Here is a 27,500-nt window from a genome sequence, read left to right as displayed (position 1 = left end):
GTTTTCAGAATAAAGGATGAAGGGGGCCTGTGATTTGTCACATCAATGCAGAAACGGCCACACTGTTGGAAAACAAACGTCAACATGAGAGGAATCAGCACACAGATCCCTGCCAGACACACTTTCACATCCTAGAAAGAGGACGCGTAGTCACCCTGATATATACCCAGAACCTGTGTCCAGGCCCAGGAGATGGTGGTGGGGGGGGGGGGGGGGGGGGGGGGATCTCCCCAAGAACAAGAGGAAGAACGCTGGAGACCACAGCACATTCATCTCACTTCACTGAAGCAGGGATCTAGTGATGGACTCACTACAGTCAGTCTCACATATCTGATCTGAGAAACAAGGCCACAGTTCATCACAGCCAAGCAGTGAAGGACAAGGCCGATACACGCTATTCTCAACCAGACCACTAGGGTCTCACTGGGCTGCCCTCTGACAGCATTCAGACCCTTCAATTTGCAGCTATACACCTCTACAAAACAGGCCTGACAGAAATTCATACACACACACACACACACACACACACACACACACACACACACACACACACACACACACACACACACACGGGAGTAGGAATGTGCTCAGAGCAGGGATGCTGTAATCTCATAGACACACGTATTCAGCATTTTGCGGTGTTGAGCATGGGGAGACCAACACTTCACGTCACCTCCGCCTCACGTGGGATTAAACAGAGCTGCCCTCCAGAAGGGGGCGCTCACACATTCCCCCGACTCAGTGAAGGGTGAACTGCAGACGCGGAGCTGTTAAGTCTGAGAGAAACACTGACGTCTCAGTTTCTGTCTTACCCTTCGACCTTTCAGCCAGAGACCCCTGTCTCACCCTCAAGCCCTGTGGACCCTAGAGAGACAGAGAGAGAGAGACAGATAGAAAGAAAGAGAAACAGAGACAGGGATACAGAGAGATTAAGATATAAGACTTTACATTCTGCTCTAACTCACTAGAGAAACAGTAAGAAGAATCAGATTCTATTAAAATGTGAAGTTTAATTCAGCAACACTGTCACTGCATGCTTTGTAAAGACACGGCGAGGTTAGTGAGGGTACTGGGACCCAGCTCTGGGGGTGTGGTCACACTGGGACCCAGCTCTGGGGGTGTGGTCACACTGGGACCCAGCTCTGGGGGTGTGGTCACACTGGGACCCAGCTCTGGGGGTGTGGTCACACTGGGACCCAGCTCTGGGGGAGTGTGGTCACACTGGGACCCAGCTCTGGAGGTTGGTCCACACTGGGACCAGCTCTGGGGGTGTGGTCACACTGGGACCCAGCTCTGGGGGTGTGGTCACACTGGGACCCAGCTCTGGGGGTGTGGTCACACTGGGACCCAGCTCTGGGGGTGTGGTCACACTGGGACCCAGCTCTGGAGGTGTGGTCACACTGGGACCCAGCTCTGGGGGTGTGGTCACACTGGGAACCCAGCTCTGGGGGTGTGGTCACACTGGGACCCAGCTCTGGGTGTGAGGTCACACACCACCCAAACAGTGAAGGTGCATCAGTGCACGTACGGGAGGACCGTGGGGTCCTAGTGCCCCAGGTGTTCCGGGCAGGCCTGGATAACCCTGCAGCAGAGAGAGAGACGAGAACTCCTTAAAAGAAAAACCAAAGAGTCTGTGCTCATCAAACCCCCCAAACCACCTTAATGAAACTCCAGAATCATCCACTGACTGACAATTGCAATAACATATTCCTATTTCTACAAACTACTAAATAAGTACACAAATGAACTCATGGTGTAAATTTCTGAGTCATCACATTACTGAATTTATTTCCAAACTAAGCAACATGCTAAGCTTTGCAAGTCCATCCTGAAACTAGGAAACCTCCATAATGTTTCAACTGCAAAATAAACAGATGGTCATATAAATAATATAACCCAAAAGACTACTAGCCAAATGAACACCAATTTAGAAACTAGAGTAATAGATCCATAGAGCACCTCAGCTCCCTGAGACTTTATCCACCTGAATGAGTGTGTGTGTGTGTGTGTGTGTGTGTGTGTGTGTGTGTGGTGTGTGTGTGTGTGTGTGTTCAAGCACTGTACTTACCATCGGGCCCTTCTCGCCTGGTGGACCCAACGGCCCAGCTGGTCCGCGATCGCCCTGTGAAAGACCCCCAGGTTATGCAAAGGCACACAAACACAGTCACGAACCAAGAGGCTTCATAGGTGAGCCACTGAGGGACATTCTTCAAGGACTAACTGAAACTCTGGCCAAATGTATGAATGTGCCAAACTCTCTGCTTTTCAGTGTCTCCTAATGTTTCTTCACCCATTAAATCTTCAATGAAACATCGAAAGCAAGGCTGGGTTTATGATACAGGTAGAGAATCAAAATATACTCCAAGCAGTTTGTGATTAATCCGCAGTCTCCATCTTTCTGTCATTCTGTCTGTCAGATGGTCGGTCTGTCTGTCTGATGGTCTGTCGGTCTGATGCTCTGTCTCAGCAGGTGACATAACGAATGGCAGGTGAGAAGCTGTCTTACCTTCTCCCCAGGTGGACCGACATCACCTGCAGGTCCAATTAGTCCCACTGGTCCCTACAACAGCGCCAGGACAGAGGAGACCAAAGGACAGTTACACACTCAAACAAGACCAGCACAGGACACCAGCACACACACACACACACACACACACACACACACACACACACACACACACACACACACACACACACACACACAAGAATAAAGCCGACCTCTCATCACTGCAAGAGACTTCAAGTACTACAAATACTTCAGGACACCTGCACACAGTTGCTCCAAATATTCCCTCTGTTACTCGATCTGCCCCTTTGAAAATCACATGTATCTCCAGCCAACAGGGAAGCGTTTAGTTCAGAAATTTTTTAATGGCCTTTCCAAAACAAAAAAAAGAAGAAACAGCTCCTGGAGTCTGAACACCACACGACACACGAACGGAGCGAGTCAGAACTTCCTGTGGAGCTGGGACAGGAGACGTACGCCACCTGCAGCTGAAAACGGGAACCCGGAGACGCCTACGTCAGGGTGGGGGGCTAGCACGCTCCCTGCTCCAACACTGACCACAGTTCTCAAACTCCGTTCAGACGAGCCACTCTGTCTCCATCTCCTCATGTTGTCATGGAGTCATGTTTCAATCGCCCTGCGGCCGGGAGTGTTGTGGGATTCCCAGGATTTATCAGACAAGCACTTTTAGACACAGTGATCCTTGAGTACCATCTTTACTGTATTTGACCTGCTTGGTCTCAGAAGAAGGTGGGAAAACAGCCAAGGTTTCCATGGTGATGTTTTCCTGGGAATGTTTATTCCTCGGGCTGTGATCAGTCATGTGTGTGGGTTAAATGGATGAGGTCCGTCTCCAGTTCGCCCGAGGCTGAATGGTGATGGTGTCACAGGAGTCTTAGAACGAACATCTTACGTTCAGACCGACTTCACTAATTTCTTGTTTGATATGTGCTCCAAATTTCACTGATGTGACGAAGTCGATGTTCTTCAAAAATAAGCGTTTGCCAATTGTTTTGTATTAAGATTTTGCAATGTACATGTAATTCATCTTCACTTATTAAAAGTTTCATTTTTAAATTACATTTTATATTTCAGATTTTAGCATGGCTAAATGCATGTGCTGTTTGTCATATTGAGAGGTGTTTGCTCACGAGTCCAACTGCATAAAGAGCAAACACATACACACACATACACACATGCACCCACATGCACCCCCCCCCCCCCCCCCACACACACACACACACACACACACAGAGTGTGGCAGTTATATCCTGGGGGCAGTGAAAACATAATTGTAGGACATGCCGTGACTCTGTGGACTGTACCACATCAGACACAGTAGCCCAACACTCAGATTTACCACTGGAAGATTGACAGTACACCAATCAGCCCCAAGGTCTCCTCCCCCCTGCAGACGAACCTGACCACACACTGCCCAGAATGGGGACCAGTACGTGTAAAAGCCATTGTCCAATCACCACGTTATCATGATTTAAATTAACTTCCTCTATTGTCCTGTAAAGTTTATGTGGGAGGACTCCAAAGGTGTCATGTGGTGGCCACACTTTACTCATCATGAATGTTATTGGCTGGGAAGCTGCACATAGTGTCACACCCTAATTTGCATAGACCCCTCCCCTAATGATGTCATAGCAGTTCCGAGGAGCCTGAGGTGTTGCAGATGTGTGTCTAACCACAGGACTCCACTAATCTCCACAGCCCAGTGACTCAACAACTATGTTCACATATGTGAGCATGAGCCCAACACCCACATAAACCTCGTGTGTCAAACCAGATTAGAAATAATCTGTCCCCCAGGAGGACAACACTTGAGAACATGACAGGTCTTAGATTACATGGCAAGAGCCAAGCCATCACCCGTCTTACCAACTGCTGTTGGTGTGTATTCATTTTTGTTTTGACAAAAGTGCTAATCAAATCTGGATGATGAGGAGTCTCGAAGAAGATTGGGCCTAACGACATGCCTGTTGGGTGGGCTACCAAGGTGGGTGATCTTCAGACAACACCACTTTCCCAGTTGATCTGCTGGTCTGGTGCTGCTTCAGGCCACTGAGACATTCTCAGGAGAACCACGGTTCTGGTAGATGAGCAGATTCCGCCAGCTTCCCCCCCCCCACACATGCTAAGTTTCGTCCCACCATACAGACCCCATTTCACAGGAAATGGCGAAGGCCAAACAAACAACTCACAAAGTATGTTTAGAACTTAAGATCTTCTGAATGCATCTGAACGTCAGAACCTGTGAGAACGTTCTGATGACTGGGGGTGGGGTGGGGTGGAGAGGGGCTGTGAACACTCTGTACATCAAAGGTCGATTTTGTTTCCAAAAACAAGTGACCTCATTCTTCTCCTCCCCACAAGTCGCATGCATCGTCAGACTGCCGAGCAAAATCGCTCAACCAGAGACAAGCGCTTGATTTATCCTCAGAGCGGATGAGAAAATGCTACATACATAAACACATAAATAAGGATAAAAAAAACTAAACAAAACAAAACAAAACCCCCACCAGAGCCCAAACTTACTGGAGGGCCACTCTTTCCAGAAGAACCTGGGTCGCCAACTTCACCCTGCAAACACCACACAAACAAATAACTCAACAAAACAGGCCACTTCCTGTAACCCCCCCCCCCCCCCCCCCCCCCCAGCAGTGTGAGATGTTCCGTGACTTCTGTGCACGTGGCTTCTGTGCACGTGTGACCGTGCGCGTGCTTCTTATCCTCTAATGACAGCCCGTGCAGGATTCCTGTGCCATCACAACTAGAGCAGGTTTATGGCCACAGCAACCTCCCCTTTAATGGAGCCGTCTTAAAGGGACGTCCGCTGACCCGGCCACCAGGCGTCTGAAGGACTGAATATTCACATGAATCTGAGAGCCCGTTTCCCATGGTGACGCAGCACACAGGTCCCACGAAACCACAGAGCAAGGCCATTAAGACCATTAAACGTCACATTAACAGGGGAAGTTTGATGTCATGGGCACAGAGCACAGACATCACCCACACACACACACACACACACATACACACACACACACACTCTCACGCACACGCACACACACACACACACTGATGCACACACACACACGCACACACGCTCACGCGCACGCACACACACACACACACACACACACACACACACACACACACACACACACACAAGGATGAGGATGGAAGGTGCTGATTTTACCTTCGCTCCTTCAGGACCTGCCTCGCCAATATAACCTTTCCTTCCAGGTCTGCCCTGAAACACACACACACACACACACCCAGTAAGGAACAGTAAGGAAGTACAAACTCCATAGAGAAATGCGTGCACACACACACACACACACACACACGCACACACACACACACACACACGCACACATACATGCACACACACACACACATTATCACACACACGCGCGCGCACACACACGCACGCACACACATTATCACACACACACACACAGACACACACACACACACACACACACACACACACACTTACAGTGGGACCAGGTCCGCCAGGTGGACCCAAAGGTCCTTCATCACCCTGTAGAGAGACATGAGCATAAGGTACTCCACCAGTACACAAACTACTGATGCTCCCCATGACAAAGACAAGCACATTCCTCAATGTACACATCACTGACAGAGAGAGAGAGAGAGAGAGAGAGAGAGAGAGAGAGGGAGAGAGGGAGAAAGACAGAGCAGGAGGAAAAAAGGAGGATATAGATGGAAGGATGGAATACCTCTGTGTGTGTGTGTGTGTGTGTGTGTGTGTGTGTGTGTGTGTGTGTGTGTGTGTGTGTGTGTGAGACATACAGCTGGCTATGTGAAATCTATCTACACATCACTGTTAATAAGCCACATGCACAAATGCACGCACACACACACACACACACACACACACGCACACACACACACACACACACACACACACACACACACACACACACACACACACACACACACACACACACACACACACTGTGGGAAGCAGACATGCCAGGACTTTTATCATGAAGGTGTGTGGGTCACTCCACACACTCTTTGATGTGTGTGTGTGTGTGTGTGTGTGTATGTGTGTGTGTTTCTCTGGCTGTGTCCATGAATATGTGCGTGTGTGTTGTATGTAGAGATGCAGGGTTGGGGGCCAACACACACACACACACACACACACACACACACAGGTGTGTAGAGGTATGTAGATGAAGTGAGGAACGTCTCACCTCTGTTCCCTTTGGCCCTGGAGGCCCCGGAGGACCCCGGGCCCCTTCAACACCCTGCAGGTGAAATTCAACTGTTAATCCATTTGTTAATCCATCAGACTGTTAATACGTTTGTCACTTCTCACAAAACTGAAGGCTATACATCATATTTATTAATCTGAGTAGAACCACCTGCTCTACCTTCTACTGATCTATCTGAGTAGAACCAACTGAAAGCACCTTTAATCCCAGTGGGCCGTTGGGACCTGGAACACCGATATCACCTGGAAACCCCTGGAGAGCCAAAGAAGAGGAAGAGGATGAGTGACAAACTCTCCTCTTCCTCAAAAGCCCGTTCTGGCGAGATGTGTCCACAGGAAGCAGCTGAGATGATGCAGTGTAGGGAGCTACAGCGACGTTTCTCCCCCACGCCGCACGGCATGTTGGGACTTGTGCAGCTCACAGAGGGTAGCAACTGTGAATCAGACACTTCTGACTGAATGATTCCTATGACTGTGTGAGGCATATCAGATTGTGAAGAGTCTGATCTCGGCTACAATAATCACAGGTACAATTTTGCCACAAGGATCTCTGTTCATAACACCCCTGTAACAGAGAAACTGAAATAGTAATGTAACAGAGAGAAACTGAACTGGTAAATTTAACAGAGAGAAACTGAACTGGTAACGTAACAGAGTGATAGTGAACTGTTCATTTTTTAACAGAAGATACTTTTTGTACATCAGTGCATCATAAAGTCACACATTCTACCCAGGACCAGATTGAAGTCTGTGTGTAACATACTGCCCCAAAAGCTTGAATTACTCTGTAAACTTTGGGTCCTTTAGGTCACCATACATGAACAACATCTAAAACTCTCAAGATGTTGGAGTTAACCAAGATGTTTACAGTATGCTTACTTTACAGTTTGCTATTGAAGGTCATGTGTTATCACAATAACTTTATTAATAAACCTATTATTGGTCATCTCATATCTTTGGTCTTCTGACTCTTTTACAAGTCCATGTATAGGTAGACAGATCAATCGACAGATCCTGAAAAGCTTCAGGAAATACTGTGTGCCTTTGTGGAGTTTTGATATTGAGACTAATAAGATGCTAATGAGATGCTAATAATATGCTAATGCAGGTTAATGAGATGCTAATGGGTGCACTTCTTTGCTCTTACCTCAGGCCCAGGAGGCCCAGCAGGTCCGGGGGCTCCTACATCACCTGTCTTCCCCTTTCAAACAGGATAAGAGTGACAGAGTGTAAACCTCAACCAACAAAGTCAACAATCACACACACACACACACACACACACACACACACACACACACACCCACACACACACACACACACACATACACACACACACACACACACACACACACACACACACACACACAAATGTGTACCCAGCAAGGGGCACATTGGATTATTACTAGAAAGTTTCTTATTCTCGCGCTCTCTCTCTCACTCACTCACTCACTCACTCACTCACTCACTCACTCACTCACTCACTCACTCACTCACTTCTACCCCTCTCCCCTTTACCCTCTCTCACTTAATCCCATCTTTTGTCCTTCCATGACTTGTGTTTTGCTTGCTCTGGATTTTCCCGTACCTCAGAACTTAGTAAAATCAGCACTGACGCCTTTGGGCGGTGGATGCGACAGCAGCCGTCCTCCAAGCAAACACAGCTTGCCACGGCCACAGAGCATGCCACAACAACACTCCTGAGCACCAGGTCGACCCGTTTTTAAACGGGCACGAATCGCTCATCAGTCCGCAAGCTCCATCTTGTAAGAGCTAGAGACGTACGTATGAACCACGCTTAATGAATCACACTTAATGAACCACGCTTAACCAACCACGCTTAACCAACCACACTTAATGAACCACGCTTAACCAACCACGCTTAACCAACCACGCTTAACCAACCACACTTAACCAACCACGCTTAACCAACCACACTTAACGAACCACACTTAACGAACTACACTTAACGAACTACACTTAACGAATCACACTTAACGAACCACGATTAACGAACCATGATTAACAAACCACACTTAACGAACCACACGGTAAACGGGGACGCTGATCTGCAGACTGCACAGCTGTTTCCTGCATGCACATAGCGAACAGTAATTGTTTTAAAAAGGGAGCTCTGAGAGCTCCATGGTAACGAGCAACAAACATACCGGCGGTCCGGGTTTTCCACGTGGTCCGGGCGGTCCTGGTACTCCTGCAGCCCCCTGACAACATTAGATGACATCATTATGAGACACCCCATCTCTGATAGACCTCCACACACATGGTGTGACTGGTAGGCTGACAGATACCACACTGACACACACTAATCCAGAAGAACACAGATGCAGATTAACACCTTCATATGTCTAAAACATGCACAGGAGACGTCATAGACTACGAATAATTAGTCACACTGTATTACCCCTTAACAAAAACAGCAGCAAATGTTACCAGTTGCCTAATATTTTCAGTCTCATAAATATTCATAGGTTATTTAAATCCCCCACAAATTTATCCATCATATTCTTACTTTGTCTCCTTGGTAACCGTATTCTCCTGGCTCACCTCTTGATCCAGGTTCACCCTAGATTATACAGTGTTAGAGATTATATGCAAAGAGCAGTTCACCCTAGATTATACAGCGTCACAGAGAACGAATCCAGCACAGAGGTTTATGCTAGCAGCAGGTCTTATGATCCTGTATACACTCTCAGAACTGTCTGGGTCGCAACATGACAGCTAACACCATTACCACAGATAAGAAGAATTCAATTACTAGAACAAATGTTTTTGACTTGGCAGAAAGCTTTGTCCAAACACATAAAGCATTTCCTCCAAATATAACTTGGGTTAAACTTGAATTACAGCTGTGGAGAAAGTCAAACTACCTGTAACCAAGGATTACACAATTTACAGATGCACTGCAATAAAATAAATATTTAGATCACCTTATCACCTTTCAATCCAGGTGGCCCCACCCCTCCAGACAGGCCCTGCCAATGAGAGAACAGATGGGAGGGACATAACTTGTGTCAGTGTCCACCACTGAGATTATGAAAGAACATATTGACTAGCAAAGCTGGTCAATACCTGAGGTCCCACAATGCCAGCTAGTCCACGTGGTCCCTCAGGCCCAGGGTCTCCCTGAAGGAGAGAAAGAACTTTAGTTTGACATTTGAACTGCAGCTGATACTCAGGAACACGCCATGGCACCCCTGACCTACTCAAGGCGATGGAGACTATGGATGTTTCTAAGGAAACCCTCGATCCATGTCTTTTCACCTCTTGACACAAACGTGCTCCAGGACTCGTATGGTGCATTCCAAGGTGTCAGCGCTGCTGAGAACAAAATGGCACAGGGCTGCTTGAGAGTACGATCTCTTCCCTGCTCCAGTCCTAACATGACTCCAGGGCTCTGATAACGTGTACACTGAGTCAAGGGGGCCACCCCTGAACCACAGAACGCATGCTACGATAAGAACTGAGGTAGTTCAGCATCATAACTGGAGGGCCAGAATGCAGGCAGTTCACTGTCGTGCTTTAGTGCACACGCATTAACGAATACAGCACGTGCTGAAGTTGCGACTTTCCATGCAAAGACGATGAGCTCCCACAGCAGGAAGTTACGGTGCTGACTTCTAATGTCATTTAAGCCTCTAGAGCAGGGCTATTCAACTATATTCTTCTGCGGGCCAGATTAGACAGAGAGCTCTGACCTGTGGGCCAGACAATTTTCAGACCTATACCAATACTGTAATTTGTTGACGGGGGGAAGGACGTAATTTGTTGGGGGGGGGGGGGGGGGGGGCGTAAACGTAAGTTTGCGAACATAAATTCGAACGTAAATTTCAACACGGTGTCGTAAAATGTTGCAAATAAAATGTTATTTATTTTTACGGCGGTTTATCAAATATTTATTATTATTTATGGGGAGATGGGCCGGTACAAATTCATTAAAGGGACGGTTCTGGCCTGCGGCCCGCCAGTTGAATAGTCCTGCTCTAGAGTCTGAGGCCAAAGCTACAACAAACTACCCCATAAGCTGGCCTCCAGCAACAATGGCGGCTGCGTTGGAGGGAGAGTGGAGCTAACGAACGGAAACCTGCTCTGGAGAGTGCGGAGACATTCCCGTCCCCAGCCCAGACCTCCATCAAACGGCCCACTGGCACACTCGGCAGTCCTTGTCCATCGGGAGCGCTAGCACGCTAGCACGAAGGACGGGCGGCATGAAAGAACGGCGCATCTGGAGCTGCTGAAGGTATCTGGGGAGGGGGTGAGCGGGAGGCCCCGTCCGTCTGAAGGTATCGGCACTGGGGAGGGGGTGAGCGGGAGGCCCCAGCCGTCTTCCTGGACAAAGACGTGTCTCACGCACTATACAAAACCACTGAGTCTCTCAGCAGATGGCATGAGACAAACCTGATGAGGCTCCAGAAAGAAGGAAAGAACAGAGCCAGCAGTGTAACACAAACACAAACACGTCCAGAAAGTGGCTTGATTCAACTTGTACCGGAGGACAATAGCCAGAGTGCAAAGATGTGTTGTGGCTGTTATTCTTTCTACCCGGAGCTCAAGTAACACTTCCTGACGCTTCCTGACAAGACGAGAAATTTCGGGTTCGGACAAACCTGCAGGGCCGCGTAGCTTCCATCATGATGACACACCTCTTACATGCTGCACCGTGCTGATGGGAATCAGAGGTTCGAGCAGCAGTTGTGTCATGCGCCGTCTTAGTCTGGCCAGCGTCAAACCACCATCCAAAGCTGTCAGTGAAAGACGAGTCTCCACTGAAGTCTTTGTCCATAGTTTTTACTAGTGGAAACCTTTCATGTCCATGCCACTTACTCATCAGAGGTCTTCACTGCCTCCTACGGTTTATACTTCGACACAAATGCCAACAAATAAAGTTAGCAGACTGAATACATGGTGGGATTAGCCAGTCACAGTTTCCATGGTGATCAGACACAGCCTTCACCTCTAAGGGATTTGGGCCACTTTCGACAATTGAATTAGCAAGTGTGATGCATCTTGGAAACATCTGAGGATAACGAGCCCATAATTAAAAGAGTCTGAGGACCTCTAAACTTCACCAGAAGGAAACAAAAGACCATGCGCTCTGCTCCAAAATGGTGGGCTTTGAGGAGCCAGCCCCCCCAGAGCAACAAAGTGACTCCATCTGTTGAAAATGCCATTGAACTATACATCTGAGTCTCATCATAAAGTGACATTTCAAGCTCTGTTGCCAGTCAACAAAAAAGGAAATCCGGTCAGTTTTAAAATCATGTGATAGCCCGTGATCTTTATAACACTTGAACCCAAGATCGTTTGGACTGGAAGTAATCCAGTGTCATAAAACATGCCTGTTGCCCAAAATGCCTGAGTGGCTCATAAACTACAGTAAACTAAAGTATACATTTACTTTACATTTACTTTACATTTAGAAGACGCTCTTATGCAGAGCGACTTACAAAGTGCTTTGCATCTGTTCACAGAATATATCCTAGATAGTAGCACAGATACGCCATAATTCAAGATTCCCTTGAGCAAAGCTACTTCTAAACTACAGGAACCAATGCCAATGGCTAGTATTTCAATTTAAGCAGGCTCATTTAAACAGGAATGAAAACTTATACCAAGAAGCTCAAATGACCATAGACAGATAAACATATAATTTGAGAACAAGAACAACAAGCATTATCTGCTGAGTGCTGATTTAAGAACTCAACAAATCAGTTTACGTCTGAATATCAGTTTACCAAACTCATCTACGTTCCTCCCGTGCTACTCAGTCCTTCTGTTTCCCGCTACTCCAGACGACTGTGTGTTTGCTTCAGCTGCAGAACGTTCAGCCCGTCTCTCTCCCCGTCTCTCTCCCCCCTGTCTCTCCCCGTCTCTCTCTCCCGTCTCTCTCTCCTGTCTCTCTCTCCCGTCTCTCTTCTGTTTCTCCCCTGTCTCTCTTTCCTGTCTCTCTCCTGTCTCTCTCCCGTCTCTCTCCCGTCTCTCCCGGTTCTCTCTCCTGTCTCTCTCTCCCGTCTCTCTTCTGTTTCTCCCCTGTCTCTCTTTCCTGTCTCTCTCCCGTCTCTCCCGGTTCTCTCTCCTGTCTCTCTCCCGTCTCTCTTCTGTTTCTCCCCTGTCTCTCTTTTCTGTCTCTCTCCCGTTTCTCTCCCGTCTCTCTCTCCCGTCTCTCTTTCCTGTCTCTCTCTCTCTCTCCTGTCTCTCTCTCCCATCTCTCTTCTGTTTCTCCCGTCTCTCTCCCGTCTCTCTCCCGTCTCTCTCTCCCGTCTCTCTTCTGTTTCTCCCCTGTCTCTCTTTTCTGTCTCTCTCCCGTCTCTCTCCCGTCTCTCTCCTGTCTCTCTCCTGTCTCTCTCCTGTCTCTCCCGAGCCTGCATGAATTAAACGCTCCTAATCAGCTCTTGGCAGGCAGGCAGGGCAGTAATGCTGCCTCAGCAGGGCAGCACAGGGAGAGGGAACGCCCGCTCAGAGACAAATCACCCCAGAACTCCAGTCCAACTGCTCCCTTGGTGTGGGATGCGGATGGCAATTTGTATGAGCAGAGATGACAAGACATCAGCTTCACGGTCTCTAAGCGTGACGAACACAAACGGGACGAACACAGAGGCTCCACGCTGCTGCGGGAGGACCCAGCCAAGGCCAGCTTAATCCTCATGAAAGCTTTTTCCTCCATGCTTTCCAGAGAGTGAAACTTGGCAGGGAGCTCCTGAGCTAGGAGCTGGGTGAATCTAGGACCTGGGGGGAGCCCGCGTGCGCCGCCCAGAGGCAAGGCCCTCATGAAGAGCAGTTCCTCATTTTGAGTGTCATGATTGATCTATGAGGAATCTTATGCATCTGGAGTGGGTGAAGAAGAAGGATTCAGCATTTTCCAATTCTCAGCACTCTGAATGTTTGCTCTGCGTTTGTCTGACGATACTCACTCTGAGCCCAGGAAATCCACCAATGCCAGTTCCTCCAACAGGTCCCTGTGAACAACACACACACAAATAAGCAGTTACTTGTGCATTAGTAGCGTTGGACTGTATTTTAACAACTCACAGGTAAAATAAATACACTTTTAAGCTTTAACACAGAACTGAGTTATCTGCCTATTTCATAGCCAGCGGACTACAGATAGATTCTCAGACACTTCTTCTTCAGTGCATTTGTAATGTGAGCTGACCAACATGCATCCTGGGAGATGTAGTGTTCTAGATGTTGAAACGTGCAGCGGTTTGTGGAAGATGTTGTAAAGTGTTCAGACTCACCTCTTTCCCATCAGGGCCAGGGGGACCTCTCTCCCCCACTTCACCAAGAACTCCCTAAGAAATCACACAAAACAAACCTTAACACAAACAAGAAGGAAAAGAAGAAATATCCCACAGGAGTGTAACAACCTTCAGCTGAAATGAAGTGTACCGTGTGAAATACTGATCTCTCATGATCCAAAAACCTGTTCTGGGCTGATTTGTTTTGCTATCAACTGATCTCGATTGATTTGTCTCTTATTAGATATGCTACAGTTATGCTGCCCAAGAACAGTTATTCATTATTATCTATAAACTTCAATTCTGAGTGCCTCACTAAAATACACTCATTTTTAAAGTTTACATCCAAGTTGGCCGTTTATCACACCTTTTCTTTCCTTTCCTTTCCTTTCTAGCCTTTCCTTTCTAGTCAGTGACACAGGTAACGTGTCACATTTTATATACGTAACAATTGACACAGGTAATGTGTCACAATTGATATATGTAACCAGTGACACAGGTAACGTGTCACAGTTGATATATGTAACCAGTGAAACAGGTAACGTGTCAATTGTGCCCCGCCACACAATTGATATATGTAACCAGTGACACAGGTAACGTGTCACAGTTGATATATGTAACCAGTGAAACAGGTAACGTGTCACAGTTGATATACGTAACCAGTGACACAGGTAACGTGTCACAATTGATATATGTAACCAGTGACACAGGTAACGTGTCACAGTTGATATACGTAACAAGTGACACAGGTAACGTGTCATAGTTGATATACGTAACCAGTGACACAGGTAACGTGTCACAGATGATATACGTAACAAGTGACACAGGTAACATGTCACAGTTGATATACGTAACCAGTGACACAGGTAACGTGTCACAGTTGATATATACGTAACCAGTGACACAGGTAACGTGTCACAGTTGATATATACGTAACCAGTGACACAGGTAACGTGTCACAGTTGATATACGTAACCAGGGACACAGGTAACGTGTCACAGTTGCTATACGTAACCAGGGACACAGGTAATGTGTCACAAGTGTGTCACACCCCCACCTACCAGCCCTGCACCCAGCTTGCACACGTCTGTGGTGCCCCGCCCTGCTGCCCCGCCCTCCTGCCACTCTGACCTGCTGCCACTCTGACCTGCTGCCACTCTGACCTGCTGGGCTTGGTTACATAGCCCACCTGTCTGAAATGACCACTCTTCCACCATGGTTAGCATGGCTTCCTCTGACATCATGAGAGAGTTTATAACAAAATAGTCCTGGACAGTCTTCAAAGTAGCAATGAGCACGTGAGCATGATGCTCTGTTAAAAACTGGATGAACAGATGCCAAGCAGTGTGGAGGGCAGAAACCAGAACTCCATCCGTGAAATGGGAAAAGGAATGTACAATTATACCCACAAGTCTGTCTGTCCTAGCAACTGCAGGCTACAGACGAACTAGCATTGTCAAATGGTTTCGTAAGCATCCAGCACTATTGTTTGCTAAATCAGGCAAGCAGTCTTTAACTTTACCCTATAAAAGGAACAAACAAGGGTTGTTAATTATTCTTGTCTGTCCAGACATGGTTTTCCATGTTTTCCCGATGCAACACAGACGTTCCAGCTTAACTTATTGTCCCAAGACTGCTGCGTGTTTGCAGGGTGTGTAAGGTTTGTGGGAGGTGTAGTTCTCTTAGGGCATAGTGACAGCCCATCTGATTAATGCCATAACAGATGGACAGATTCTTCCCCCTCCCTCCCATGGGTAACCCCCCCAGTCTCTCCCCTCTCTGCAGGCAATACACATCAGTCTGTAAGATGTAGCTTGACCCCCACTACAACTCGAGTCCTACCAAAGCAGCAGGGGGGAGAGAGCGGGGGAGTGGGGGGAGAGGGCAAATGCGTGGGGGGAGAGGGCGGCGTCGTGGGGGGGGGGGGGGGGTGCCTGCGGTCCCCAGTGATACTCCGTGAGCTCAAGCCACAGGTGTACAGGAAGCACCATTGCAGCACCTTTCCACACCCCCAGATCAGCAGCTTCATCGCGTTCAGTCACCGTGACGAACCGCTCTGTCTGGAAACCCACGGAGGCCGGGAGGAGGGGTGGGGGATCTGATATGGACCGGATTTGAACCCTCTGAGCGTTCTCGAGGGCTGTGAAGAGTTGTCACGGGCTCCTGGCTTACCTGTCTGCCTTTGGGGCCTTTATTTCCCATAGGGCCTGGAATCCCCTGTGAAGCAAATCACAGATACAAAATGAGGAAATTCAGCATTTTTCTGGTTCATGCAGTCACCGCGTAGAATTCACATGTCTGATCGTTTGCTGTCTTTAGGATGAGTGAGATTAAGTTTCTCGAAGGCTCCATGGATCACAGAGCCGCACACGCAGAGATTTCCACAAACACGTCGTCTCCCTTTGCGTGTGTGCTAGTAATCGCGCCTGTGCATCGCACAGTAAACTTTGCTAGTAAAACTGAAGCAGATGGACCTGCTGAGACAAACAATAAATAAACAAGAGTAAAACATGACCGAAATGACAAAAAAATTACAGAAGTTGGGAAAATGAGTTTGACTGTGATAATATATCATAATATATCATCACTGAAATAAAACAGCCTCAAACAATGACTAATTTCCTCAGAAAAGTGCCAGAAACCACAAGACGTGACTGCTCTGAAAGGAACCATCTATATATCACATGAGCGTGTGGACACACCTACTCTGGGTTCACTTTGACTATTATCTACATTTTTCAAAAGCAGGAAAGTAAAATAACACAGGTGATCAGGACGTGGTAAATAACACACAGGTGATCAGGGCGTGGTAAATAACACAGGTGATCAGGGTGTGGTACATAACACACAGGTGATCAGGGCGTGGTAAATAACACACAGGTGATCAGGGTGTGGTAAATAACACACAGGTGAACAGGGTGTGGTAAATAACACAGGTGAACAGGGTGTGGTAAATAACACATGTGATCAGGGCGTGGTAAATAACACACAGGTGATCAGGGCGTGGTAAATAACACACAGGTGATCAGGGTGTGGTAAATAACACACAGGTGAACAGGGTGTGGTAAATAACACACAGGTGATCAGGGCGTGGTAAATAACACAGGTGATCAGGGCGTGGTAAATAACACACAGGTGATCAGGGCGTGGTAAATAACACACAGGTGATCAGGGCGTGGTAAATAACACAGGTGATCAGGGCGTGGTAAATAAATAACAGGTGATCAACGCATGGCAAATAACACACAGGTGATCAACTCGTGGCAAATAACAGGTGATTGGGGCGTGGTAATTAACACAGGTGATCAGGGTGTGGTAAATTACACAGGTGATCAGGGTGTGGTACATAACACACAGGTGATCAGGGTGTGGTAAATAACACAGGTGATCAGGGTGTGGTACATAACACACAGGTGATCAGGGTGTGGTAAATAACACACAGGTGAACAGGGTGTGGTAAATAACACAGGTGATCAGGGTGTGGTAAATAACACACAGGTGATCAGGGCGTGGTAAATAACACACAGGTGATCAGGGTGTGGTAAATAACACACAGGTGAACAGGGTGTGGTAAATAACACAGGTGATCAAGGTGTGGTACATAACACAGGTGATCAGGGTGTGGTACATAACACAGGTGATCAGGGTGTGGTAAATAACACACAGGTGATCAGGGCGTGGTACATAACACAGGTGATCAACGCGTGGTAAATAACACACAGGTGACCAGGGCATGGTACATAACACAGGTGATCAGGGTGTGGTAAATAACACACAGGTGATCAGGGTGTGGTAAATAACACACAGGTGATCAGGACGTGGTAAATAACACAGGTGATCAGGGTGTGGTAAATAACACACAGGTGATCAGGGTGTGGTAAATAACACAGGTGATCAGGGCGTGGTACATAACACAGGTGATCAGGGTGTGGTAAATAACACACAGGTGATCAGGGCATGATAAATAACACTGTTGATTAACGCGTGGTAAATAACACACAGGTGATCAGGGTGTGGTACATAACACAGGTGATCAGGGTGTGGTACATAACACAGGTGATCAGGGTGTGGGTAGGAGAGGAACGGAAGCTCTGATCTGCTGTGTGTGCATCTAAAGTTGTGTGTGCGTGTGTGTTTTGAAAAAGGTATTTGTCTTAAGCATAATTCATTAGATTAAACTTGTGTCAGGTGTCAGTGATCAACATATCATGATCAACATATGTTGGATTTAAAACATAAAGGAAAGCAGGTAACCATCAGTGTAGCTAACCATAATTGTAGTTACCCTTCAGTGTAGTTATCATTCAGACTATTAAACTGGCTTGTTGTTTACAGATCTGAAGTCCAGAAGAGCAGAAGCCAGCTAAGCGACTCTGGCGTGCCCTTTCACCCTTGACCTTTACCCCATTAATGCGTGATCTCTGCACACTCTCCAGGCATCATCACGTGCACATCTCTATCATTAAGGTAAACTCTGGGATTTACAGCCACTCAGATTCCTTTGAGCCTGATGTAAATTACAGGTAAGGCACGCCACTACCCCATAATCACCACGATTTGACCTGCCACTCAACGCCCAGACCCGCCCAGCGCCTGACTCGTGCGGTGTTGGAGTGAGACAGGATGTGCGACTCACTCTCTCGCCCTCTGGTCCTGGTGGTCCTGCCACGCCCGGGGGTCCGATGAAACCCTGCCACAGAGGAGGATACCAAGTGTTAACTGATAGAACCCCAGAGAGCCAGAGAAACGCCTCCCTAGTGAAAGAAAGCCAGCTTCACGTCCATACAACACATCAGTGTGCTATGTATAGCAGAGTCACATGTAATGTTTTGCATTATATGAACTATAACATTTATGGCTACTTCCATCTTCAACTAGCTTCTGATCTGACAGCTGAGATGAATTAAGTCGCACACAGCGCGTGCACATTACTGGAAAATTCTCTGCAGCTTAGAAGTTCCAGAGGGCTTCTGGGATATGAACCCGAGTTGCTGGGAGAGGGTAAACGTATTAAGAGGCACTTCCTGACAAAATACTTTACGACATATGTGAAATCTAGTCTGTACACATGTATGTGATTTTGAAACTGTATTCTGCCAGTTTTCAAAAAAAGAAAAAGAAAAAAAAAGCACTAATAATTCTGCATTTTCTTTTCTGTGATGTGCAGTCTGGACAGAGAGAAAGAGCGTGGGAGAGTGACTGCGTGGGAGAGACAGACTGCGTGGGAGAGACAGACTGCGTGAAAGAGAGAGCAGCTACCTGAAAGGAAGAGACACATTATAGGTCTGCTTTCTTCTGAAGTGGAATAATGCACAAAATCAAAGATAAATTAAAACCATCTTAACGGTTCACTCACTCCATCTCTTTTTCTCCCTCACTTGTCTCCCTCTCTCCATCTCTCTTTCTCTCCATCTCTAAAACTTGGCCTCTAATTCCCTTTCTCTATCTCTTTCTCTCTCCCTCTCTCTACCCCTCTCTACTCATCCTCTCTCTGTGCATTCTGTGCAGACAGTTCTGGTCCAGAAGCTATAAATGTCCATGATTACACCCTGCTGAGATGCACCCGTGAATATTTTAAGTTGACAGAGATGCTCTGTTAAAATCCCTTTTCCACACAGTTCAGTTGATGGTAATCTACTAGCATGAGAAATTACTGAATAATTATAAGATGTAAGTTATGCAAGATCAACGTGTTGCCTGTTGGTCTCAGTAATTCTGCTTGGACCACTGTTCTCCACAGCCCTCTCACTCTCGTGTTAATCTTATTTTATGAGGAATCCCTTTAGAACCACAGTTCCCAGAATCCCTTCAAAACACAACACCTCCCTGAAATGTATAAATCCTGTTAGGAGAGACGTTTCACACTGACAGCAGCAGAGACAGGTGTGGGAAGAGTGAAGTTGTGCTTTGGTGCTTACGATGAGACCTTTAGGGCCAGGATTTCCCTCCGGACCTGCTAACCCCTACAAAAGAACATGTATCAGCATATATCTGAACACACACAAATACACACCAAACGTGCAGCAGATACAAGCATCTACCAGTCAATTTCAACTCAAAAATGCACCACAATGAGAATTCTTATGCTCTTTGAAGGACTGAGGCTCTTTCTCCTTTCTAGTGAGGATGCAACAAGCCCTCAGACTGCGAGGTGTGGAGGTGTGGAAGAGTGTGTGTGTGTGATTGCTGGCTTTGTTACAGAATGCAGCTGCTCAGAGAGCCTCAGTTTCATCTTACGCCAGCAGGGGAGGACAACCCCCCCCCCCCCCTTTTTTTAAATTGTATTTCATACAATTAAAGAAAACTTAAAGGTTAAAATCATAAAACCCCAGCAAAAGGTTCCCCACTGAAATAAAAGTTCTGCAGAAGGTTACATTGTCTGCTGTAAGTCTTGAAGCCTTCTGGCTGTCACTTTTGTAATAACCTAAAAATAAAAGCATTTTTTAGCATATTAGTTCCTGAACCCAGATGTTTGTAACCGTTTTGCTCATTTTCCCCTTTGGAATCATAGTGCAGGTGATACTCATTTGCTATATTTAAGGATTATACTTCAGATTCCTTTACTTGACACACAAGGCTCTTTCACAGGTGGAATTCTGGGTAATAGTTTTTTCTTTAGTGGCTCATTGTCACTGCACCTGCCTGCCAGGGTAACCTGCTGCCCCGCCCATGCCCGGCAACCCTGGCACGCCCTGGGGAGGAAAGAGAGAGAGAGGGAGAGAGAGAGAGAGAGAGAGAGAGAGATAGAGAGGGAGAGAGAGAGAGAATCATGAGAATTGGACCAAGCTAGCAGAGGAATAAAACATCTATTGTTCTGGACGGTGCCCTGATTCGTGGGCCCCAAGTGCTGCCCACTGACCCTCCCTGCCTTACCACCCCACCCTCCCTCACCCCCACCCTCCCTCACCCCCACCCTCCTCACCCCCACCCCCCTCACCCCCACCCTCCTCACCCCCACCCCCCTGGCTCTCCTCTATCCCCACTTGGCTAGGACCCAGGCTGCAGCCATTCACTCCTGAATGAGCCAGACTGCATCTTGCTCCATGGGCAAGTAAAACCAGCTTGGCTGCCGAACACAATATTGGGTTCTGGAGCCCTCTGGGTCTTTACTAGCCCCCGGGGTATAGGGTGCCCACCTGGGCCAATGTGCTGGGGGTTAGGGTTATACCTGCTGGTTGCTCATACCTGTTCTCCCGGAGGACCTGCTGGACCTGTGTAGCCTTTGGGACCCTGCAGGTAAGACAGAAGAAAATTAAATCATAACAGGGTCTCTCTTCCCAAAAGGGTCTCTCTCCTCCAACAGGGTTACTCTCCTCCAACAGGGTCACTCTCCCCCAACAGGGTCACTCTCCTCCAACAGGGTCTCTCTCCTCCAACAGGGTCTCTCTCCCCCAACAGGGTCTCTCTCCTCCAACAGGGTCACTCTCCTCCAACAGGGTCTCTGTCCCCCAACATGGTCTCTCTCCCCCAACAGGGTCTCTCTCCTCCAACAGGGTCTCTGTCCCCCAACAGGGTCTCTCTCCTCCAACAGGGTCACTCTCCCCCAACAGGGTCACTCTCCCCCAACAGGGTCTCTGTCCCCCAACAGCGTCTCTCTCCTCCAACAGGGTCACTCTCCTCCAAAAGGGTCACTCTCCCCCAACAGGGTCACTCTCCCCCAACAGGGTCACTCTCCCCCAACAGGGTCTCTGTCCCCCAACAGGGTCTCTCTCCTCCAACAGGGTCACTCTCCTCCAACAGGGTCTCTGTCCCCCAACAGGGTCTCTGTCCCCCAACAGGGTCTCTGTCCCCCAACAGGGTCTCTGTCCCCCAACAGGGTTACTCTCCCCAACACAGAAAAGCGGAGCAATCTCATTCCTTATGTTTGTGCTAATTTCCCAGTTCAACCACATATTGGGGGGGGATTTCATTGCCACAGCCACCCCACACTCTCCACCTCCGTTAGATAAAGAACTCTCAGACCTGTCAAAACCTTTCAATTCTTTCCCCTCCAGACGGCGAGAACTAGCTTTATCCATGAGAGACACAACAACTACAGCCTTGAGGGTCACTCCAACAGCGCCGAAAATTCCACCTCATTCTCAGTTTTTAGGTTCTTCTTTCATTTTGGCTGGTATCTATCAAAATGTCAAAAAAACATCTGCCTCTTTTTCTGTAATCTCCCACAAAGCTTTGCCAAAACAAAAAGCAAAAACCAAGAATACTGAGCGGTGGTAATTATGTGTGCTAGCCAGCAGGGGTCGCTGTGCTTTGAAATGAGGGGTATGGAGTTTGAAGCACTGAACAAAGGGTTGGAAACTTCTGGACTCATCTCCCAGGTCTCAACAAGATGGCGCTGTAGCAAGGGGTCAGAGGTCAGAGTGATTTACGCCCCCATCCTGAGTGAGGCTTGCAGGAGTTTTGCTGATCAAGGTCATCTTGGAACGGGGTGGGGGGGGGGGGGGGTTCATTATTACGTGCTCACCACCTGTGTGCCTAATGGCACATAACCACAGTGTTTAACCTCGCATTTAAGACCAAGTGACGTCTTACTTTAAGATCCACGGTTGTGAGTCAGGTCTATAAAAAGGGTCGTCTACCATGGCTAATACATCTGCTGTAGTATTTATCCCAGACAATAAGGGGGAGATACATGGATCAGATCAGCAGATCGTTATATTGTGCCGCATGTTGCATCAGAACTGGATGATGAAAGCTGGGTTGGAAAATATGGATCCATTTCTGTTTGGAGCCAAAGTGGTGAAAGAGTGTTGTGGACTACAGAACTGAACGTTCTGTATAGCAGGCGTAGTAGTAGTGTAGTGGATGGTGTTGTTCATCTGTCTCCTCGATTCTCCATGATTCAGACATGGAGAGGTGGTGGTACAGGAGGTTAACAGATACGTGCACCCTGCACTCATTCCTGTCCTACTGCAGAGCGCCATCACCAGGTCCAGAGAGAGCTGTAATCTTCCCGGCTTCTGCAAAAACTTCAAAACCGCCAAAAGCTGCCTGGGAAAATTCAACCCAGCAATCCCGAGGAAGCAGGACTAACACCTTGAATTAGGGCTCATCCCCCCCACAAAAGGAAAAGCAGATTTTTTTGCTGAGTCACCATGCATAAGGATCATAGCTGAAGAGACGTGTTTAGGGTTCTTCTCGAAAAGGAACTTTTTTTTTAAATCATCAGAGAGATCATATAACTTTCAGAGACATATTATTTCATATTATTATGATGTTACTGTAATTGTCACTTAAAAAAATCACACAGCCAGGAGCAGGTGGTTGTTCACACTTGCATGAAGGCTGCACCTCGAGCAAGGTCACCCAAACGCACACCCACGCTTCAGGCACTTTTTCTCTAAAAGACGACCTATGACCTTGTGGGGCACGTGGGCTGTATGCAAGGGTGATTTGCACCCCCACCCCCCTCCACCCGGGGCCCATGAGGTGGAGAATACACACTCTCTACACTCTCCAGCAGTCCGACACCACACACTCTACAGCGGTCTGACACCACACACTCTCCAGCGGTCTGACACCACACACTCTCCAGCGTTCCGATACCACACACTCTCCAGCGGTCCGATACCACACACTCTCCAGCGGTCCGATACCACACACTCTCCAGAACTAGAAGCACCATCTTCTAGAGCGCACCCACCATGGGTGGGCCACACCCGACCCTGTGAAATCTGTCACACCTCATAAAAAAGCCGCATAAACAAGGAATTAAACGAGTTCCCGTGCACAACGTCAAGGGGATCAACTTACCGGTGGTCCTACGAAACCTCTGGGGCCTTGCTGACCAGGACGGCCTTTCTCACCCTAACAGGAGAGGAGGAAGAGGTGAGCATTAGGAGGGTCAATCTTCATAGACAGTCATCTGCATCACACGGCTAGGGTACCGTGTGTCATCTGTATAACACAGCTAGGCTACCGGGTGTCATCTGTGTAACACAGCTAGGCTACCGTGTGTCATCTGTGTAACACAGCTAGGGTACCGTGTGTCATCTGTGTAACACAGGCTAGGCTACCGTGTGTCATCTGTGTAACACAGCTAGGGTACCGTGTGTCATCTGTGTAACACAGGCTAGGCTAACATGAGAGAGTTGAAACAAGAATTGAACAGAAGAAAGAAAGAACCATTAGAGGAAGAAAAAGACAGCCGAGTTCAGGGGGTGGAGTTAATGTGGAGTTAAAGAACTTAATGCATTCTGCATCAAAACATTCAATTCAACACACTCAAACTATAGCAAACTTTCCACGCAGTTCAATAATGAGATCCAACAGACGAGCAGCTAGGAACAGCATTACTAAAAGTAAAGAAACTGGGTTAAATTTAGAGATTTTTATTTTTATTTTTTTTACCTTTTCTCCTTTTGGTGCCTGACCTGGGGACAGTCCGGGATCCCCCTTTGCGCCCTAAGTGAAAAATTGCAAAGTTACAAGGATGACTATAACTGACTGTTGCAGTCATGGCAACTCATAGATTAACTACCAATGTGACAGCAGCTATGAGTGATGTCACACACACACACGGGTGCGAGGGGGTGGAGTTTTAACTTTTAACCTCTGCTCATGCTTCAGAGTGAACATACTATTTCCTTTCAGCAACAGCTGCCACAAGATGAATTTGCCAACAGGACCGAGGGAGAAGTTTTCACCAGGGGTCAAGTTTCCTCTGGACTATAAATCAAATCTGGGTACTGACCAACTGGGTGGTTTTGCTAACAGCATCATTGGCTTGAACCAAATGTAATCCGACAGCACCAGGAAGACAGTGCTGATGTGATACCTGCTGTATATAGGCTGGTCTGTACTGTAAGCACAGCTCAGCAGAGAGAGAGAGAGAGAGAACCTCTTAACAGGCCACACCTGATGGTTCACAACTGCTAAAATATGATGATGTGTCATGCTAAAAACACCAAGCTAAAAAAAAAGATGATGTTTGACATCAAAGCATGACACTCAGATCTAGAGACAGACACGTTCTGTTCATGGCGTTCACACAAGTCTGGTATTATCTCTCATTGCGATTCCTGCAACACTGACAAGTCCAGACGAACCTCGATGACATTATATAAACTGCTTAGGGCCTCAACAAGTTTCTACTGACTCCTGAACCCCAGTCTGTAGATACTGAAGGGACAGGTCCATGGGCAGGTCTGTATACTTTCTTGGTCGAAATTAATGTTAGCAGCCCGAGGACCAGATGGGAACTTCTATAATGTCCCAGGAATGTCTTCATAACACCCTGCATTGTAAATTTTCACAACCATCATTTGTAGATTTAACGTCCCTGCACAGACATGTGCTCATGTACACACACACACACACACACACACACACACACACACACATACACATACACACACACACACACACACCTCTGGATATGGCCAGAGAAGAAGTGTGAATCATCACAGAACCGCAGCTGCAGGGGTAAAGGTCCCCCATATTTCCAGTGGCTCTGACAGGTTCCCAGTGTGGGTGCCCTTGGGTGAAGAGCACACCCCAAACACAACTGCCCACTCGTATGAGCACACACCACACACTCCCCAGAGTCCCACTAATACATCTCCTCCACACACTCTCCGGAGTCCCACTAATACATCTCCTCCACACACAATACCCAATTCACTTCACCTCCCACACTAACTCGTGTTTCGACTCCACTGTCAGGGCAGAGGAACAGTTTACGCCTGCTAACACACTTGGGCTTGTATTTATTTATTTATTTATTTACTTGGTCAAGGCAAGATCACAAGAGCCTCACTATCCTGCTCCTCCGTCCAGACGCCTGGGGTGGTGCAGACACCCCGTCCCAGACAAGCCCCACGGAGCTGTGGGGAAGGCTGTGCTAACGATCACACGGCCAACACATCACGACCCACAGACATTAACCACTAACGAGCGGTTGGTCTTCCTGTCCTCCTTAATTAAACCAGCTGGCTGCCAGATCTGGCGTCCAGTAAAAGCTCTCTAGAAATGGCACAGTGCAGTGTGGACATCACTTATCCCACTGATCCAGGATCAGGTATCCCCTCCTTCACACATCCATATTCCCTGGGTAATAAAAGGCTTGGACTGAGCCTAGTTCAGTAGTCTAATTGAATTAGGGTGAGATCATCTGAAACAACTTCACAAACGGGACTGTAAGAGCCTGAACGTTTACCCTGCTGTAGGAGAGCGTTATGTTACACATGAGTTTCGTGCCAGTTTTGCCAAGATACGACATGATTTCAACACATGTTCTGATACTTAATTAGGCAGTAGATGTTTAATCAATAACCCAACAGCCTGTAAAGCAACCTATAGATGCACACACTCTTTAATTATGTCCCATAATGCCACAGTAAACAAACCTAATCAAATACAGGCAACCTGTGAACATCTGCTGACACCATGTTGTTCCAAGTGGAAAATAAATGGTGGAGCTTTGCCTCCAGGCTAAGCAGTGTGTGTGTGTGTGTGTGTGTGTGTGTGTGTGTGTGTGTGTGTGTGTGTGTGTGTATGTGTATGTGTGTGTGTGTGTGTGTGTGTGTGTGTGTGTGTGTGTGTGTGTGTGTGTGTGTGTATGTATGTGTGTGTGTGTGTGTGTGTGTGTGTGTATGTATGTGTGTGTGTGTGTGTGTGTGTGTGTGTATGTGTGTGTGTGTATGTGTGTGTGTGTGTGTGTGTGTGTGTGTGTGTGTGTGTGTGTGTGTGTGTGTGTGTGTGTGTATGTGTGTGTGTGTGTGTCCACTGGGTGAAAGGAGCCAACAAATGTATGAATCTGCCATTCATCACGTTGCTCCTTTAAGACGATAGACCAGCATAGATCATGCAGCGGACTTGAACACACGCACGCACGCACGCACGCACGCACGCACGCACACGCACACACGCGCACACACAAATATATATATATATATACGCACACACACGCATACATATATATACGCACACACACGCATACACGCACACACATGCACATAGTATGGCATATGATATGACATAGATTTTATATATATATATATATATATATATATATATATATATATATATATATATATATATATATATAGCAATAATCAGAACAGTGTTGTGTGTATCCCTATAGTATGGGTGTAGCTTCTGTGTATATCTGTAGTATGGGTGTAGCTTCTGTGTATATCTGTAGTATGAGTGTAGGTTCTGTGTGAATGTATATCTGTAGTATGGGTGTAGGTTCTGTGTGAATGTATATCTGTAGTATTAGTGTAGGTTCTGTGTGAATGTATATCTGTAGTATTAGTGTAGGTTCTGTGTGAAGGTATATCTGTAGTATTAGTGTAGGTTCTGTGTGAATGTATGTCTGTAGTATGGGTGTAGGTTCTGTGTGAATGTATATCTGTAGTATGGGTGTAGGTTCTGTGTGAATGTATATCTGTAGTATGAGTGTAGGTTCTGTGTGAATGTATATTTGTAGTATGAGTGTAGCTTCTGTGTGAATGTATATCTGTAGTATGAGTGTAGGTTCTGT

General features: G+C 47.2%; 1 protein-coding gene across 1 annotated transcript in view; it reads right to left on the bottom strand.

Moving 5' to 3' along the window:
* LOC143498963 (uncharacterized) overlaps nt 1–27,500 on the bottom strand; it is a 107,604-nt gene that overhangs the window by 37,003 nt on the left and 43,101 nt on the right. The window contains 24 exon segments of the mRNA XM_076993873.1: nt 813–820; nt 822–864; nt 1,529–1,582; nt 2,069–2,122; nt 2,507–2,560; nt 5,051–5,095; nt 5,715–5,768; nt 6,018–6,062; nt 6,742–6,795; nt 6,961–7,014; nt 7,909–7,962; nt 8,927–8,980; nt 9,289–9,342; nt 9,707–9,751; nt 9,849–9,902; nt 13,688–13,732; nt 14,015–14,068; nt 16,187–16,231; nt 18,651–18,704; nt 19,933–19,977; nt 20,653–20,706; nt 21,200–21,244; nt 23,768–23,821; nt 24,365–24,418. Coding sequence (XP_076849988.1) covers nt 813–820; nt 822–864; nt 1,529–1,582; nt 2,069–2,122; nt 2,507–2,560; nt 5,051–5,095; nt 5,715–5,768; nt 6,018–6,062; nt 6,742–6,795; nt 6,961–7,014; nt 7,909–7,962; nt 8,927–8,980; nt 9,289–9,342; nt 9,707–9,751; nt 9,849–9,902; nt 13,688–13,732; nt 14,015–14,068; nt 16,187–16,231; nt 18,651–18,704; nt 19,933–19,977; nt 20,653–20,706; nt 21,200–21,244; nt 23,768–23,821; nt 24,365–24,418 — 1,176 coding nt within the window.

Source organism: Brachyhypopomus gauderio, unplaced genomic scaffold, assembly GCF_052324685.1.
Source record: "Brachyhypopomus gauderio isolate BG-103 unplaced genomic scaffold, BGAUD_0.2 sc127, whole genome shotgun sequence".
NCBI lineage: Eukaryota > Metazoa > Chordata > Actinopteri > Gymnotiformes > Hypopomidae > Brachyhypopomus > Brachyhypopomus gauderio.
This window is presented reverse-complemented; position numbering and strand designations above follow the sequence as displayed.